General features: G+C 32.1%; 1 protein-coding gene across 1 annotated transcript in view; it reads left to right on the top strand.

The window, feature by feature from the left end:
* LOC129225514 (glycine receptor subunit alpha-2-like) overlaps positions 1 to 13,632 on the top strand; it is a 71,190-nt gene extending 57,558 nt beyond the window's left edge. Inside the window, exons 6-9 of the mRNA XM_054859943.1 lie at positions 810 to 892; positions 1,937 to 2,071; positions 8,055 to 8,461; positions 12,976 to 13,632. Of these exons, the coding sequence (XP_054715918.1) occupies positions 810 to 892; positions 1,937 to 2,071; positions 8,055 to 8,461; positions 12,976 to 13,152 (802 nt within the window). The 3' untranslated portion in view covers positions 13,153 to 13,632. The remainder of the gene's footprint in view (positions 1 to 809; positions 893 to 1,936; positions 2,072 to 8,054; positions 8,462 to 12,975) is intronic.
* The last annotated feature ends 6,931 nt before the right edge of the window (positions 13,633 to 20,563 follow it).

The following is a 20,563-nucleotide window of genomic DNA, read 5'->3' as shown; positions in this document are numbered from 1 at the left end:
AAAGACGAGAATTTAGGCATAAGATATGTGTAGTGAAACGCAGTTGCGGCAACTGATAGTTTCTACTTTAGTAGAATAAATGTAGAGTGTTCTCTTGTGGGCAGGTGAACGGCAGTATCTGCAGAAATAAGTTTTCGAGATATTTGAATAAATGTGTGTTGGATTCAATACTAACAACAGGGTCTTTTTTTCAGCGGAAACCAAATAGGCAAGCTTGTACAATAAAGGTAATGTACATCAGATGACAAAAACGCAAAATTTTCAGTTCAACTATCAAAGGGACCTCTAATCCTCAAACTATAAAGGACTGCGTGCCTGGTGGAGATGGTGGTGTCATTTATGAACAGTTCGAGAATTTAGAACCAGTCCAGGAGCCGTATAACTTTCTGGTCTGGCACCCCCAGAGGTATCGTTTCACTTGGAGTACATTGTGACCACGAGCATATTTAACGTCGCCCAGTCACCATTAATGACGACGGTGGATCTGCGACCAGCGAGGATCGAACCCGAGACCCTCTAGCCCAAGTCCAATGCCTTACCGATCAGGCCACCACGGCCCTAAATTTTCAGTTACTGTCCTTTATTTGCCCACGTCAGTGTTGTCTATTAAATGCCATGAATATTGTTAGAAGGGTAGTAGATAGTGATAGATAAGATTATAATAAGAATCTGTAAACGTGTTTGCAACTCTAATTTGAAAAGTAAAAGCAAATCATCGCCGCTATGTACTCGAACTATTTTACTATATTATGCATTTGTGTTTATTTTTTAAACTTCTTCATTTACATTATCTTTATTTTCATTTGCAGACTAACACTTTTGTTATCTTGCTCAATGAAGTTCGAAGCATATCCTCACGATACGCAAACTTGTTCCATGAAGATAGAAAGTTGCAAGTATTTTTTTTTCTATCCAAATATGTATATATGTTACCGTTAAAGTATATAAAGGAGTTATTTTATAGAATACCTAGTTATTCCATGAAGTAACTGATCGTGTCCGTTAAAGTGGGTAATATGTTATTAACTTGACACTTTACCTAGTTATTCTGTGAAATAACTAGGTATTCTATAAATTAACTAATGAGAGACAGTTAAAGTGTAAAATAAACAATTTATCTGAAATGAAATAATTACGTATTCTATAAATTAACTACTGATAGACAATTAAAATGTAAAAGAAGTAATTTATCTAATTTATGCAGCGTATAAATGGTATTTATGGAAACTTACCAAAAAATCATTTGTTACAACAAGGATTACTAAAATGACACTTGGAATTATAAAGAACATTATTTCAAAAACAAAAACATTTTTTGTTATTTAAACAAGTTAATTTTACACCCTAAAGAGCATTTTGTCAATAGTTATTACTTTTACTGTGTTTTATGCTCTATATTACAATAAGTGATTGCAAATTAAAAGCAAAAAGAAAGAAAAATCCTTAATTTGAATTAAAAGCATTCCTTTGTATAAACTAATAAGGAGATGTATGCTGTTAAAAAACTTTTTCCATTAACCTCCTTTAATAGCCATTTCAGCAAGAAAGTTTTTAAAAAAACATATCAAAATAAAAGTGAAAGTAAAAATAAAAATAGTTTTTTTTTTATCCTATAAGTATGGGTACGAAAATAATCTGAATTACTTCTGAGCATTTTAATGTCTTTATTTCATATTACAAAAAAAAAAAAAAAAAAGGTGAATATTAGGTACCCATCGTCATAATTCCATATCATTTAAGTTAAAAAAATGCTTACTTTTCGTATTTAAACAAGTTAATTTTACACCCTAAAGATCATTTTGTCAATAGTTATTACTTTTACTGTGTTTTATGCTTTCATATTCGTTCTATTTCCATTCAATTTTTGAAAAACTAACTAAGTTTTTATTAAACTCATTTATCGGCATGCTTACTGAATATGCGTTCGAAATTTTAGTGTCCTACACAACAGACGACTTGGTATTTGATTGGGAACAAGATGTGCCTCTAGTTGTAGACGATTCAATTGAGTTACCACAGCATAATTTAGTGAGATCGTCTTTGGAAGATTGCACAATGAACTATTCTACAGGTAAGTACATAAGATCAACTTAATTTTTTAAAAGATTTTATATGAACCATAGATTGCAAGTTTAAATATAGAAAAATAGAATATTTCCTGCGAGGTAAAAGATGAAATAAGACAGTAAAAAGCTCAAAATGAAATTATGTGCGAAATTAATCCTTACGACCAAACGGCACGACCTTGAGGGTCAAAGATTTGGACGAAATTCTAGATATAGGTCTCTTCCCACTAAATTTGAGCCCAGGTAAAGCGGTTTGAGTGCATAGGTCCTACTTTGGCTGCAAAGAGGGTCCAAAGTTGCTAGTTTGGCCCCAGAAATGCTATGGCGTTTCCATTGGAATTTCAAACTTCGGCGCAGTGTTTTTTTCTCCCAATACAATTTTTTAAAATATGCCATGTGCAATAAATCAGAGCTTTTTCTCTTGTCCCATTTTTTTCTTGTCATTCTTGATTACTGATAGCAGACGATAAATAATTAGTTAAAGTAAACGTTTTTTATTGGCAAACGATAAATATTTTTTTATTCTCAAGTGATTAAATATAAAACGAAAATATAATAAGGTTCACTTGCAAACGATAAATATCCTGTAACTATGTTATTTTCGTATTCAAGTTATTGAAATTAAAAGTAGTATCCAATTTTAATTTGAGACCCATTTGTTAAAACTTAGTATTCAACGCCTTTAATTCGAAGTAAGTGCATACAAATGGCTCATACTGCAGTGCAATAGCAGAAAAATAGGTAAAAATGGTAACTCTAAAGGAAACTTCGTTGCATTTCTGGGTGCAAGTCATCAACTTTGGACCCCCGTTGCAGCCGAACTAGGGCCTATGCAGTCAAACCGCTTTACCTGGGTTCATACCTAGTGTGAATCGACCTATGTCTAGAATTTTGTCCGAATCCGTGACCCTCAAGGTTGTGCCGTTTGGTTAGCTGAAGAGATGGGTGTCGTAAATCCCAGAATAATTGAAATTCTGCATTTAAGCGTTTCGCAATAGTCGCATGTGTGACATAATATTAGTAAGTACAGTAGAAGCTCGTTTATATCCGGTGATCGTTTATCCAGATTTCCGGATTATCCGAATCAAATTTGCAGCTTTAAAAGAATTCTATGTTCACATAGGTAATTTTAAATTACAATTGTAGAAACGTAACTATAAATACGGTAACATTCGTTTATTATTTTATTCAAATGTACAGCTCCTGTATAGATTGCAGAATTAACTATGGTAATCTAATAAACACCGTTGCTGGAACTTTAATGATAAAGCGTTAAACTGTCCGTGCTTAATTCAAACAACACACGTGTTTTAACCGGAAGAACGTGACCAATTATTTGTTAAGAAATTATGCGAAAAATTGTTTTGATATTTTTTAATCTCTTTTTTAAACAATTGTATGTAATTCTACTGTAAAATAGTTTTTTTCCCCAATGCGACGGTGTGTCTGCTAATTTAAGGATTTGCGTTTTTCTTCCGCATACTATCCAGAATAACTGGATTTTTGATCATCCGTATTGTATATTGTGCCAGCTATTCCAGATAAACAAATATGTACTTTATGTCGCTTAAGATACTGTTTCAGTTCTACTGAAATAGATAAACAATACAAAAATCATTGAAAATGTTCCTGGTTTAATTTGCTAAATTTTGTAGAGTGCATAAAGAATGTAATGTTGGGGCTACATACACTCTCACCTAACCAGTTGAAAGATAAAAGATAGAATAATTTGGTGACATAGGGTAGACCAACCAGTGAATGAACAGTTAAGCACAATTTCATTTTTTAAAAATCCTAGTAATTTTAAATTCTATACTATACAGATCGTAATAGTTAAAACATTTTAGTTGATCTATGTAAATATCTCTAAAAAATCGCGGGAACTTAAATGGTACCGCTTCCGACTTTTGTAGGTGTTTCAAGAAGAAATGGCACAACGACCCAGTGAATGAACACCTCGAACCAGTAAATGAACACAAATTGGTCCAGTGAATGAACATGATAAATTTTGATTCAAAAAGAAACTAAGTTTCTTTGAGATCTATCTATCTATCTATATAACTATCTATATTTATTTATCTATCTATCTATTTATATAACTATCTATATCTATCTATCTACCTATATCTATTTTTCTATCTACACATCTATTGGTCTATCTCTATGTCTATTTACCTATTTATCAATGTACTTATCTATTTTTCTATCTATCTATCTACTTACCTACTTATCTATCTATCTATTTATCTGTCTATCTACCTAACTATCTACCTATTTATCTGTCTGTACATCTAAATATCTACCAATCTATTATCCTAATCAATCTATTTATTTATCTATCTACCTGCTTTTTTACCTGTCTATCTATCTACCTCCTTATCAATATATCTACCTATCTATATCTATTGGTCTATCTACCTGTCTATATATCTACCATCCGTCTCTATATCACTCTCTCTACCTAGCTATCTATCTCTATATAAGTTTCTCTATCTACCTATCTATCTATTAACCACTACCTATCTATTTATCTATCAATAAATCTCTCGATCTATCTATCTACCTAGACATTCTATCTCTATTTATATACCTATATATCTATTTACCTCTTATTTTTTATATATCTATCTCTATATCTTCCTCTATCTATTTATCTATCTATATACAAACATACATACATATCTAACTTTCTATTTTCTCTCTTTATATATATATTTCTATTTCTCTATCTCTCTATCTACCTGTCTATCTATCAAGGGAGATAAAGATATAGAAAGATAGATGTAGGTAGGTAGGTTAATATATAGATAGAGATACAGATAGATAAAAGATAAAACTCAGTAAAAAATGCATTGTTTGCAAAGACAAAAATAAAGAAATTATAAAATATATAATGAAATACATAAATAAATAAGCATATAAAACTATCTGCATTACAAAAAAGTACAAAAATGAAAATATCTCAAAGAAACTTCAAATTTCTTTTTAAATCAAAAGAAATTTTGTCATTATTCATTCACTGGGTTTTGCAATTTTTCGTACCCAGTGACTGAACACCCCTCTACCTGAAAATCTACGAATTCTGCATTGACAGAAACAATTTAAATCCATAGCCTAAATATGTATACTTAATTTTTCTTTCGTAGAGTTAAAAAATAAAATTTATCTCATAAAAATAATATGTATCAAAATAATTGCTAGCACGAAACCAGCCTTATTATTTTGAAAGAGAGGAAGAACGATTCACGGCAGTAAAAATTTCAAATTTTTTCTAGGAAAAAGATACGTATCCAAAGTAACCAATCAGGTGTCAGATAGCTTAGAATATTAATAAAGAACGCTTTTGTAGTGAATTTAATTAGAAGAAAAATTTTGGAAGCTTATTTTTTTAAACAAATGACGCGCTGTTCATTCACTGGGTGGTGTTCACTCACTGGTCGGTCTACCCTACCTCGAAATTATCTAGCGTAATTGCATAAAACTCGAATGGGCTGTTATTAAAACGAGCGATTCAGTGACCTTAAATTTTTCTGCCATAGTATTGCTCAACAATTAACGAGTTTCGTTGCTTGAGACACTAAAATAAATATGCAGCATAAATAAAAAAACTGTTAAAGGAGGAATTTATTCGTACTAACTTCATGAGAAAATATAAAGTTTGCCTTTAGACAACCGCTTCAGTATCATTGGTTTGAATTAACGTTTTCTACGCAAATGCAGTTAATGTAGGAATAATTAATATGCTTTTGGAGGTTATGGATATTATTATATCTTTACTAACTTCATCAATGATTCAGACACATTGAAATATAAGAGTAGTAACAGTTAGTAACAAAAGAGTTTAAAAACAATTCACAATGTTGAATTTGCATTTTATGGAGTCATTCGCTAGATTTAATACTACAGGGTGTCTCAAAAGGTCGTTTACAAACTTAACATGCTGGTCTGTCATATCATGATGAACAAGATTTACATAGGAACATGTGTTCGCAAACGCAATGCTGGCGCACTCCATGCACACAAAGTCAGACACTAACGGATGCACAACATGTCACATATCTATTATACAAAGACGGTTTTATACAACATTTTAGATTTTTAGGAAAGCTTAAAGCAGTTGCTAAAATTTGAGTCCTGCCAGCTCTCATAATCACGTTGCAACGACAACACAGCGATCAGAGAAATCTTGTCAGAATGGATCGTTATTACGACGGTCGGTACTTCGTTCGTTGCGACGGTGTCTGACAGTTAAAGGCAGCAAATTTAAACAACAGCTATAAGTCTTCCTTGAAAACTAAAATGTTGTGTAAAATCGTCTTTGTGTAATAAATATGCGACATGTTCTGCATCCGTTAGTGCCTGACTTGGTGTGCGTAGTGCGCCAGCATTGGGCTTGCGAACGTATGTTACTATGCAAATCTTGTTCATCATGATATGGCAGACCAGCATGTTAAGTTTGTAAACGACCTTTTGGGACACCCTGTATGTACAGATTAAAACGAATAATGGTTTGGAAATTTTAAAACACTTGTGCAGTGTATGTTGAGATGTTTTAGAACTGGTAGAAAGCATCCAAAGACATCAAGATTAATTGGTTGCTATCGCGTGTAAAAATTTGTTGAAGCAGTGCGAATCACGGATTTAAGGAAATATAAGGTAAGGGCACCAAATAAGGCCGACCTGTTGTTCAGCGTATAATATCTCGATTATGTCAAATTCAATGGCCTCTAACTTGTGTACTTATATCAAATGATTCGTAAAAAATTAAAGAAAAAAATCCTTGTGAAAATTTTAGTCTATATTATGTTTTTTATCGGTTTATAAAAATGGCGAATTGGCTTTATTAAGAAAAAAAGTCCAACACTGGCTGGAATAATTCTGTTAGGTGTTTAAAAGATTCAGTAGAAAAATTTCTCTTGACTCAAAATAATTATTGTACATTCAAAATGAATCATCGAATCAGGACTCACGCTATAACACTAGTAAAATAAATCTCATTTTGCACCTATGCTACGTATCTGACAGTTTTCTATCAAATACAAAAATAAATACAAGAGATGCAGCAATCGTCCCAGTCATGGCGATTCTCTCCGATTTATACAAAGCGGTTTTTTATACTTTTCTTCTATTAGTAGTTGTGTTGTTTGGTCTGCCACGTAAGTAAAAGTTGTGTCAAGTGATGCACGTTTAACATTCAGGTTTAAATAAAGGGGGGGGGGTAATCTGAGAGCATGAATTAAAATGGAGGCAGCAAGTCCAATCACTGGCTTCGCAAAAGATGACCCAAAGACTCCGAGTCACGTGACTTAACAACGACGAATGGTTGACACGTTTTGCGTGAAAGAAGAGAAACAAACCTGATTTTTTCCAATGCTTTTCTTTAAAATCTATCACGTGACTTGGGGTCTTGGTTTCATGAAAGAAAACCTTCACTCCCTCCATTTTGTATCTTCTCAATGGGAAAAATATGTTGAATTTTCCGTCAAAGTGTTGAAAAGAGCAATTTTAACACTAAAAATTTCCAATTATGCTTCTATAAGTTTCTTAAAAATTCCAAAACTTCATTTTTTTAACTAATAGACTTAAACATTTCATTTCACGGATTTTCTGACGAATCCCTCTCTAATAGGAGTCCCCCCCCCCCAAGGAAGAGCGAAAAAGAAATATGAATGAATTTCTGAGTAACAAAGGACCTATATATATATATATATATATATATATATATATATATATATATATATATATATATATATATATATATATATATATATATATATATATATATATATATATATATATATATATATATATATATATATATATATATATATATATATATATATATATATATATATATATATATATATCTTTGATAAAATTATAGTTAGTAGTAAGTAAGATGTTTCCCGATTGCATTGGCATACTTAACGATTTGATAAGAAAACGGTTAATGGTAAAATTGCTAATACTTTTCTTTCTTTTGTATAGGAAATTTTACATGCATCCAAGTGACATTCACCTTAAAAAGGCGGTTGGGATACTACATGTTTCACACATACATACCTACATGCCTCATCGTTATAATGTCTTGGATATCATTTTGGATCAAACCAGAAGCAGTTCCAGCTCGTGTGACTCTCTGTGTAACTTCTCTGCTTACACTGTCCACTCAACATGCGCAGTCGCAAAAATCTCTTCCTCCGGTGTCCTACATCAAGGCTATCGACATATTCATGTCTTCTTGCACTGTTTTCGTGTTTGCCTCACTCATGGAATATGCTGTGGTGAACATTCTACTTGGTGAAATCGCTGAAGAGTACATCGAGGAGGCTGGAATGGGACTGCATAGTTACTCATCACCTCGAAATAACATTGTTTTAGTGCCTAAACTTCAGGTAAGAATGTCACATAAAGCTTCATGGTTTTATATTTGAAATAGTTAGGATTAGTTTCCACAAACATAATAGTTATAAAAATTGAAGTAGTCTTTGTAAAGGAACATTTATAAAAATTTTATCGTATATTACTGTCCTTCTCTCAATTTTTAAACATCGTTTCGACTGTAATAAACGCTTTGACAAGAATGTTCAAAAATCCTTGTCGCAAAACTCCCTTGAAAGAAGAATATAATGTTATGTAAAAATAAACTTATTTCTACTTTTGAAAAAAAAATAGTATTTTAGGAACATCCTGTTAAAATAAGTGTACCTCCAGGCCTTTTTGACAGTCGTCAAGTTTGATTTTCTTCTGTTATTAGAAAGAAAAATATTATTTTCCTTTTTAATGCCTTTTTTGTCCTGAAATCATGTAACGTTCTTCAGCCCAAAATTTGGGGTTCGTTATCTTCAGTCCAAACATACTGTTAGTCACTTGATACAAATTTTGATCTATGGTGTGATTCAGACCGTAAAGAGACCGTTTAACCACTTGTATATGCGCAAGCACCATTTGTGGGCAAAGTTCCATCAACTCTGTTTAACTACCCCTTACATCTCTACTTTTCGTTCAGAACTGACAATCTTCTTGTAGACAGCGTACCACAAATATATTTCCTTGGTCGTAAAGGTAGGTTTTTGCCTTTAGAATATTGCAGTTTTAATTGACGACACTCAACAGATCAACTTTAGGAACCGTTGCCAGTCTAAAATTCTTAATCATACTTAATTATTTATGTTGTCAACTTAGCCATCAGATCATTGAGCTCACAAACAAAATCATTGTGGCGAAAAGATCCTGCATTTTACAATGGATACCGGTTCATGTAAATATTTTTGGTAACGAGAAGGCCGATGAGCTCGCAAAGGCATCCCATAATGCTCCTCAACCATCCAATTCCCTAACCCTCGTTGACGCTAACGCTGTTGCTGGCCGAAGACTAATCGGTCAACAAGCGAAAAGAAACTCCATTCCGGATTTGAACTGTGACAGAGCCATATCGACTATTATAATCAGACTTAGGACAAATCACTTAAAGAAGATGAGGATTTCTGCGAGTTACACCAACTTTTGTCCTCATTACCCAGATGACATCCCACTGTCTCGTCAACACATCTTCAGCTGTCCAGCAATCCAGGCCAAACTTTTTAACATTGGCTTAGAAGAAGACCCAGTGAACCTACTCTATACAGATAAGGCTGTTGAAGTTGCAAAGGCTGTCTACGACAGCTTCGGAGCCATATAAATGCACATTATCATAGACACGACATCATCATCATCATTAGCATCATCATCAATTATTTATGTGTGCAAGCATCTCTTGAGATCGAAATTCAATCCATTCTATTTAATTTTTTTCTACCTCACTACATTTCGATCAAAATTGATAGTGAACTGTTGTAGGCGTAGTAAAAATGAATTTTGTATTTACTTTTAGGCATGAAGGTTGATTTTTGCCCTTAAAACGTAACGGCGCAGTAATCGCTGATAGGCTACACTCTGCGGATCAGTTTCTGCAGCCGTTGCTTATCTAAATTGCCTAATCATAACCCTGATAAACAAAGGAATTTTCCTGGAGAATTTAAAAAAAAGTACTCTACCTGTAAATGTAAAGAAAATTTTCGTATAAGAGTAAGTTGGTTCTCATTTTGGAGATATCCTGGCTTAACTATTAAAAAAACTGTATTTTAGGCTTTTTCATTGCTTTGGATTGGCAGAAAAAGGATCATGAAAGTGTGATAGGTGCCATTTGATGGATCTCATCTGGTGCTATTTTCGTAAAGTGAATTTTATCGTGGACTTGAAACAAATAACTGATTTGCATAGCATTTTTTAAATGTATTATTACTAATAGAACTTTTTCAAATGTACATTTAAGACGAGAGTTCACACGCAAGAAACATGAGGTTGTCGTATAAAATTGTCCAATAAGAGAAATAAAGAAATCAAAATGGTGAATAAACGTCTCCAAAGTGTTGTCTTAGACAATATTTTGTCGATTAAGGATGGGGGATCATAACCCCACAAGGCCCCTTTCAGGATCCGTGCTGAGGGAAAATGCCTTTATGATACCTTAAAAAAACTACTTGCATTGAATTAGTTATGTTGATTCCTAATGGTAAAACGTATGCTGACGAAAATAAACAGTACAATTCTATTCCTCTGGCAAGCAATGATTAACAACCTACTAATTTTTTATTAAGACAGAATTTTCTGAAAAAAATATAAATTAAAACAGGGGCTCAGAATTCACTTCAAATGCGTTCAAATGTCTAAAATTTAAACCAATACATTGCAGGTACGTTCAAGTTTTTAGAGTATAATATCTAGAACTGATATTGTAATAATTCATTTATACTTTCTCTGTTTGAAAAAATCCAAGTAAACATTTTTACTTATAATTCTTTTGCTCCTATGAGTAAATCTGAGCAAATATTAGCTTTTCATTCAATGCAAAAATAGAACTTTTTTTAGTGTAATTAATTATTTCACAGCTAAATATTTTAACAACGAGAGAAACAAAATCGTAATGGAGAAGACTACTTGAATGTCGGATCAAGTTCCTTAAAATTTTATAACAATGACACAAAACAAATTAATACCTTTCGGGATCCATCGGGATCTTCGAAGATTTTTATTTTTTAAACATATATTTCAGTTACTCTACCTGAGACTCTAAATAAGACCGTCCACTGTTACCATAATTTGATGCCTGTATCTCCAAAGCAAGGAATTTACAATAACTGTTTTCCTTAAAAACGAAATATTGAAAGAACAATTCCGGATTCCAAAAATATTCGCTGCAAAGTGCATACCTCGATGGTTCTATTGACTTTTATTTAAAATTTTATGACTCTAACGCCAAAAACGAAATGTGAGCCATAATGGTTGAAAATGTGAAACATTAAATGCAATCTGAATCAATTATCGATTTAAGAAATATCAATGGAAAAAAAAAGAGTCGGAGGAGGGTGCGCGTTGAACTCATGAACGCGAAAAACAAAAGCAAGAACCGAAGTTAAAGCAATAATAATAATAATAATACTAATAAAACTTATAAGTAAGCAAAAGGGACCCAAATATCCTCATGCTTCCAAAAAAAAAAAAAAGTTGAACCTTTATTTTCCTATTCTGTAAACGATAATTACTGACGTTTTTATCAGCTTAGAAAGTGCGAATAAAGGCAACTTTAGGAAGAAAATAATCTTGGCACTGTAATGATCTTTTTTCATTGTTTGCCTTGATAAGTTATAATCATGTTTTCAATAAAAAAATGTATTTTCATAACAAAACTTAGACAGATTTTTTTCCTGTTTAGTAAAAAAACAAAACAAAAAACAAAAGAAAAAAAACCATCCAAAATGAAAAAGTGGTTCTGTTTAATTGGGTTGTTTCCAATTTTTCAAAGATTTTTTTTTTTTTTTGAAAGAGCATGGTCAAAAACACTTTTTTTCTTAATTTTGACTTATTTTCTCTCTTAAAATCTTAAACGACATTCAACCTTTGTTTTCATTTTTGCTGCTGACGTCACTGCCAAAATTCACTAAATGGATATTTTATTTAGCTAACAAGTCTCATTCCTGTTATAAATTGCTCGCGGTGAAAAAAATCATTAAAAGGCGATTTCTTGGCAGGAAAGACAACGACGTGCTTCGAAACAAGGTGGTTTTCATCACTTGTGACGTCACACGATGAAATATTTTGGTTTTAAAATCAGACATTTAAAAAAATTAATTAAAATTAAATGATGGGAAAATATAAGTATTTTCTGGGTTTATGTTATTTTTTTTGCTTATTTTACCAATTTCAGTGACTAAGAGTAGGACTTTTAACTGAAAGAAACAACCCCATTCTATAATTAGGTTGTTTCCTTCAGTCAAAAGTATTACTTTTTGTCACTGAAATTGATAGAATAAGCAAAAAAATAAATAAATAAATAAATAAATAAATAAATAATAATAATAATAATAATATGGACCCAGAAAATACTTTCATTTTCCCAACAGTTTTTTTTTTTTTTTTTTTGATTATTTTTTTAAAATGTCCGATTTTTCAAACAAGGCGTGGTCTTCCGAAATGATTCTCTTTGGCGCATCTTTCTACCGCATTTCCACGCTATGATAATCAATCAGCGAATTAAATATTGCGCTCTACGCTTGCTATCAACCATATCGTTGCCAATACACGTGAGTAAAGATGCGAATTAAATATTTTGCTCTGTGAATGGCAACACAGAATATCATTTCATCATTTGCTATGTCATCGGGCAGAAGCATAAACAATAAAAGCGCGCCGATTTAAGTATTTTTTTAAAAAATATTAAACTTAAACAAATTATTTAAAAAATGGTCAGATCCTATGTTTTTAAGCATGTTCTTTCAGAAAAAAAAATACTTTTAAAATTTTGGAAACGATCCCATTCTATTAAAACTTTTATAGCAATTGTATTTATTAATGTATTCTTAATTTTCAGGAAAACATGACTACCGTAAGAAACTGTGGTCACCCTCCAAAGGCAACACCTATTATGCTTTACAATAAGCATAGACAGCGTGCTATTTTAGTCGACAAGATCTCAAGAGTAATATTTCCGTTGTCTTTTGTAATATTAAATACAGCGTACTGGTCTGTCTACCTAGACACTTTTTAACTTATTTGGCATTTATTTTATTACAAATTAAAAAAGTTGTTTTTTCAGTACCGCAAAGCAAATTAAATTTTCCGAATTAGAATTTCTGAATTTTACAACAAAGAATCTTGAAAAACGTAATTGAATTCATTGTAACTTAAACGAATCATAATTGAATTTTTCTTCTTCGTGGAACAACATGATTAACAGAGAGCATTGTTATGAGAGAGAAAATATAAAGAGGGAAAAAAATTTAAATTATGCCCTTGCTCCAAATTATAATTTCAACGAAACTCATAATATAATTATTTAAACGGATTAATTATTACTAAAAGTGTTTGTGCTGTAAATTTAACATAATAAAACGTTTTCTGTGAATATTGAATGTTTATATTGTTATAAGTATTTCTTTGGATATTGAAATAAATGTAATTATAATTTGGTACACAAAATAATGGAGTTATGTGTACGAAGCTATTGAATTATGTGTAAATTTTTTAACTATTCTGCAATAAAATACATTTTGCATTACTAGTAGTCTTTTATTAGTATTTGTGTTTTATGTCCATAAAGTCAGAATTATCGTGCGTGTTTACATCATTCATTATGAGATTTTGAATCTGAGACACATAATACGTAACATATAATTGAATATGCAACATATAACGCCTGCCGACATTCTCGGGAGAGTTTAAATCTTACCATATAAGTTTTGTGAGGACATTTTTCATCCATCCTTTAACGTAATTTATGCGAAATTAAAGAGAGGAATAACATAGAAAACTAATTCAATTTTTTCAACAATTCTCCGTGGGTGAGAAGTAATTTTTTACGAAGGCTATAACTCCTGCGAGGCTGTTGGTTTTGTGAGGTCTCTTTGACATTCTACAGTAGGGCGGAGTAGAAAAAATCAAAGAATTTTCAAATTTTGAAACGTCTGGGATCTCGAATTTCCCTTTTGGCATCAATGGATCACCGTTAGAGTTTTAGTCATCTTGGATAAGCTCTTTATATTCCAAAATGTCCCAAAAACAGTGCAAAAAATTGACCTTTTTAAAAGATTTTTGATGAAGTTAAATTTTTTCTTCTATTTTAACATTTGTTATTAAGCAAAAATATGCTAAATGTACACAATATAAATGTTTAAAACAAAAACACTGATGAAACAGTTTTATATTAGTGATAGGGGCGAACAGAGCATATTGGCAAACATTTTACATTTTTACTTTCTTTTACAAAAAGAGAAGTATTGCATTCGCAAAAAAATGTTCACTCAAAAATCGACCTTAATTTCCACTTTACTCACCCCCGAATGAATATTGAGTTTTTTTTTTTTTTTTCGACTCGAGCACACGAATGTATAGACATGCGAAATATCCATAATGATGATTCCCGAGTTGATTACAACAAATTTTCTCGTGACGTCTGTATGTACGTATGTATGTATGTGCGTATGTATGTCACATAACTCAAGAACGGTAAGTCCTAGAAAGTTGCAATTTGGTACGTAGACTCCTAGTGGGTCTAGTTGTGCACCTCCCCTTTTGGTTGCATTCGGGTTTTTCTAAAGGGGTCTTTTGCCCCTTTATGGGGGGAATCATTGTCAATTTCAATGTAAACTCAAGTGTTATTATAATTTGGCGGACACTTGGAGATATATCGCCAGTCTTTTGGTCGTCAAGTTTTGTCGCCAACTTGGCGGCAAATTTGGCATTTTTTTAAAAAATCTGTTTTAATTTGGCCACTTTTGGTGATATTTAGAGAGTAAACTATTGAATCACATAAAAATTGCCAGTAATGGGGAAACGACATTAAATTGGAGTAAAAGGAAGTCATGTGATGCACACATCAGCTCGTTTAAGTTTAAAGATTGTATTTTCACAATTAAAAAATTATTTTATTGCTTGGATTTTTTAATTTTTTATATCTGCATAGCATTTTTAATAAAGTTTCTTTTTCTTTACACTAATTTGTTTCGTGTATATTTTTTATGTAATTATTTTTAACCTTTGCAGAGTTCTCACACTTGTCCCATTGCGGGGTAAGTTTGCTAGCAGCATTAGGTAAAATAGAGAATTGAGAAAATTTATCAACATAGAAAATTTGACATCAAGACTCAGGAATGATTTAAATACGAATGTATAACTTACCACAATGAATAAAAGGAAACCGAAACAATGTTAAAAAAAATTTTAAGAATAGGTAATACAAAATAGAAAATGAAACCAGGGAAGCACGAATCATTTCAAACACTAAACTTTTCTTGTGGGAAACTCATTTTTTTCCTATGTAGCGTTTTCTCCACATTGCATTATTCAGCAAACTGAGAACATTTGTTTTATTGCCCTAACAGTGCTTTTTTCTCCAAAGTGTACTCCATCAAAAACTTGCTTATATATCAAATTTTTCAAAATAAGACGTAGTAAATGTGTGTGCTTGGCGTAGTATTTTTTTCTTCAAATAGGTTCTTCTGTGATTTCTAGTCAAGTCATATGTAAATTTTCTGGATTTATTACGAAACCCCACTTGAACGATTTTTCTTTTTTTGACTTTAATAAAAAATGTATAACATGAATAGAAAAAAAAATATATTTCTGCCCTCAGACAAAATTGTTTAAAATGAATAGGAGAACTTAGCATTTTTCCAAGAAAGTTTTTTGTGTTACTAAATCTGAATTTTCAAATTCCCAAGAATATGCGTTTTAATTGTCAATTAACCGAAAAAGGATCCTTAACGAGCTGATGTGTGCCTCATGACTTCCTTTTACTCCAATTTAATGTCATTTTCCCGTTATCGGTAATTTTAATGTACTCTAATGTACAATAGTTTACTCTCTAAATATCACCAACAGTGGCCAAATTGAATCCAAATTAAAGAAAATCGCCAAACTTGTCGCCAAGTTGGCGACAAAACATGGCGACCAAAAAACTGGCGATATATCGCCAAGTGTCCGCCAAATTGTAATATCACTTGAGTTAGAAAAACCCGAATGCAACCAAAAGGGGAGGTGCACAACTAGACCCACTAGGAGTCTACGTACCAAATGGCAACTTTCTAGGACTTATCGTTCTTGAGTTATGTGACATACATACGCATATCCGCACATACGTACATAGATACATACGTACATACAGACGTCACGAGAAAACTCGTTGTAACTAACTTGGGAATCGTCAAAATGGATATTTCGTGTGTCTATACATTTTTAGGTACTTATCCACGTGTGGTCGAGTCGAAAAAAAACTCAATATTGATTCTGGGGTAAGCAAAATGGAAATTAAGGTCGATTTTTGAGTGAAATTTTTTTTGCGAATACCATACTTCCTTTTTTGTAAAAAGAAGTAAAAAACAGTTGAGAAAGCAACATTTACAAATACTGTACGACAATTAAAATACATAAAAATTACAATATTTACACGAGGGGAATGAAAACTCCTAAGACCGTTACAAATTAAACTAAGTTTCTACAGCTTATTGAAATCAGCATTGTAGTGCTTTTTTTTTAATCTTATCAGAATGCAAGAAAATAGAGAAAGTATCTTTTTTTTTTTTGCTTTTGTTGTGCTTACTCGTCTTTGGTAAGTGGGCAAAGCTTTTAACTCGTTGCCGAAAACAAGAATGAATAGTAGTAGTTTTTAAGTTAATTTTATTAGTAAAATAAACAATTAATTTATAGACTGAACCTTTGAAAGCATAATTTTGCGTATGTTCATCTTCAGAAAATTTTCAAACAATGCAGATTTTCAAATCTTTTCTTCATTCAAAAGCGTTTTCGAATGTTGTTTTTCACCATATACTTACTCCATCTTGGAATGACACCAAAATAAATAGTATGAAGAAACCACCACGAAACTTTCTTCTATATCTTTCTTATAATTTTATTAATCGCGAGTACTAAGTTCTGCTATTCGGAAAAGGAAAATCAAGAGCAAAAATTAAAAATCATTTTAAAAGTCTTCTTAAAAGAAATTCGGAGAACCTCTTTGGTTAACAAATATAACACGGCACCAAAAGAAGATTTTAAACCATGAAAATTTCTCCAATCGTATTTGTCAACAATTAATCCTCATTAAAGGCTTCTCTTTAGTATCTTTATTTAAAACTATAAAATCGCCCGTCAAGGTATGACGGGTGAATATTGCTTCTACATTTTGAACGAAGCAATTGCCTGCTTAGTGATGTTTTGATAGTTGAAATTTTAACCCTAACTCCAGTGGATTAACCCTAAACTCTATTAGATAGCGTTCATAGTTGACCTCGTTTCCGTTTCTTCATTCTCCTGAAATGAGTCGTACCAGTAAATCAATTAAGTTACCGGATCCAGTTTAACTCATCAAAATGAAGCGATTCTGTTCATGTCAAACATTTCCAAAAATGTATGGTGATATATTGGTAGTTGAAATTTAATTCATAACTCCAATGGATTAACCCTAAACTACAGTATATGGCGTTCATTGTTGCCCACTTTTTTTTTTAACCACGTTTTTTTCATTCTAAAATTATAGTCTTACCAGTAAAACAGTTAAGTTAAAGGATCCAGTTCAGCCTTGTCAATATAAAGCATTTCCCTGTATGTCAAATTATTTCCAGAAAACGTTATCAAATTTTCATGCCTTGGCCCGAGTTTCATTGCTGGTGACGTCAGCATTACTTTGTCTGTGCTTTGGCTATTATACATGATGATTTAGGGAAAAAAAGGTTATGACTCAAGTTCTATAAACCTTGAAAGTTGCAAACTAATTCCATCATATGCAGCAAAAATAGTTTATCTGATATATGAACATTTTCAATGTCCAAGTACGTTTTCATCACCAAGATCGCGAAAGAATGATAATTTGGCTTTTAATTATTATCTCCAGTATAATTAAAGTCTACAAAATCGAAACCGAATTTAGCGGCACGTTTAGTAAATTTCAAGTTTTTCGACACCTCGTTTGATGTGTAGCTGTAGACATTTCTTGGGGCAATCACAATTGAAAACATTTTAATGCCCTATATCTTTTATTGTTAATTTAACCACGCTGATTGTAAAACGCACTGTTGATGACAAAAAGGCTGCTCCCTTTGAAGCGATTGTCACCAAAAGTGCATCATCGCCGATTTCAGCTTAGCCTCACTTTTATTCTAAATTCTAAAATTGTTGCATTACTGCTTGAGATATAGCAGTCGCAATGATTTTGAAAGAACGTATGTATTGGAAAATCGACGAAAAAGTCAATCCTTTGTCCCATATGTTATGGTTCATACATTTTATTAAGAAACTAATAATTTTAAGGGGAGCGACGATATTTTTGCGTAAGAATTCACACATAAGTTTGTAATTTGTTAAGAAGAAAAAAAAATTCATTAATAGTTTAAAGTATTATTTTTAACGAAATATATGAAACGTCACGTGCGGAACAAAATGACCGTTTTCAGTGAAATGGCACGTATCGAGTTTTATCTGAATTCTTGCCTTTTTTTTCGAGATACAGCAGTCACAAAATCCGAGAAAGAACGTTACATGCCCCCCCCCCCCCCCCCCCCACATTCGAGGAACTGGCGTCAACACGTAATAGGCACTAATTCACATGAGAGTTCATTATGGGTACCAAATTTAGTTAGATTTCATGAAGTAGTTTTTGAGCTTGAGCAGCCACAAAAAAGTTGCTCACGCATGAGTAGACATGCAAAGAGACAAAAACTGACATTTTCCAAAAATGGTCAAAATGGTTTCGGTACAACTCATAACTTGTAAATCCATGGAAATTCACATGAAAAACACTTTCTATTCTTTTCTATGCATTATATACAAAATAAAGTACAATTGAGTAAAAACTGATATGAAATAAAGAGCTTTTATAAGATGGGGCCGAAATAAGGTCCCGTAAACAAACGAAACCAATTCCCCTTTTTTCTGTGTGGGATCGTAAAAAATTGCTACATAGTGACTTTATCGTCGTTATACAGCCTAACTGATGATAAAAGCAATCAACAAGCAATTTTAATCAACAGGCAAAAGTAGCTAGTTGTTACAAAAGAATCTTGTCAAAATTGCATCAGTTTTTTTTTTTATAGAAAATTTTGTTTTTTCGTTGTTCACTGTAGTTTATTAGTATACAAAAGTTGTTTTTGGTTCTAGAAACCCAAACTTATGTAGTTGATGAATAGAAAGAGACAAACGTTGTTCTGTTACATGACTTTTTTCGTGTAATTTTTTAACCCTAGAAAGTAGATTATAGTCCAAGAAGGCCATAATTGGCCTTATTGGATATGCATTAACTCGCTTTGGCTCTCGGAGAGCAATAACACATTGCTTCCTTCTTTCATAATATTTTTGTTTAACCTTTTTACTTCCTTTTACAAAAAAGGTATTGTATTCGCGAAAAAGATTTCACTCAAAAGTCGACCTTAATTTCCATTTTACTCACCCCCGAATGAATATTGAGTTTTTTTTTTCTTTCAACTTGACCACACGTGGATGAGTGCCTAAGAACGTATAGACACGCGAAATATCCATAATGACGATTCCCGAGTTAATTACAACGAATTTTTTTGTGACGTCTGTATGTACGTATGTATGTATGTGCGTATATGCGGATGTGCGTATGTATGTCGCATAACTCAAGAACGGTAAGTCCTAGAAAGTTGAAATTTGGCACATAGACTCCTAGTCGGATCTTGTTTTGCACCTCCCCTTTTGGTTGCATTCGGGTGTTTCTAAAGGAGTCTTTTGCCCCTTTTTGGTGGGGAATCATTGTTAATTTCGATGTAAACTCAAGTGGTGTTATAAATTGGCGGACACTTGGCGTTATATCGCTACTCTTTTGGTCGCCAAGGTTTGTTGCCAACTTGGCGACAAATTTGGCAATTTTTTATTATTTATTTATTTATTTTTTTAATAATCTGTTTCAATTTGGCCACTGTTGGTGATATTTAGAGAGTAAACTATTGAATCACATTTAAATTGCAGTAATGGTTAAGTGACATTAAATTGGAGTAAAAAGAAGTCATGTGATGCACACATCAGCTCGTTTTTTATCTCATTTTGTGTATTGCCTATTTGAAATTCAAAAATCAAGTTCTGATTAGAATGTGTGTGGGTGCATTGTTGCTCAGACACAAATATTATAGAACAAAAAGAAAAGTGCAGCAGAACCACGATTATCCGAGCTAATTGTTACCGCAGTGCCTCGGATATCAAAAATCTCGGTTAATAGCAACTTTAAAGAAAAACTTTTCAGAATAGCAAACTTTTTAAAATATAGTAATTAAAAATTCAATAGAATATTTTTGAAAAGTGAAAATGAATATATAAAAAGCAATATTTTACAGTTAAAAAATTAAAAAAGGAAAATGATTTGCAGCAAGTTTCAAAAAATCAATCGCATATTTTTTACAATGCCAAGTAAGATAGTAAAAAATGCATTGAAGAACAAACTTCCAGAAATT

Source organism: Uloborus diversus, chromosome 7, assembly GCF_026930045.1.
Source record: "Uloborus diversus isolate 005 chromosome 7, Udiv.v.3.1, whole genome shotgun sequence".
Classification (NCBI taxonomy): domain Eukaryota; kingdom Metazoa; phylum Arthropoda; class Arachnida; order Araneae; family Uloboridae; genus Uloborus; species Uloborus diversus.
Note: the sequence above shows the minus strand (reverse complement) of the source record. Positions and strands in the feature narration are given on the sequence as shown.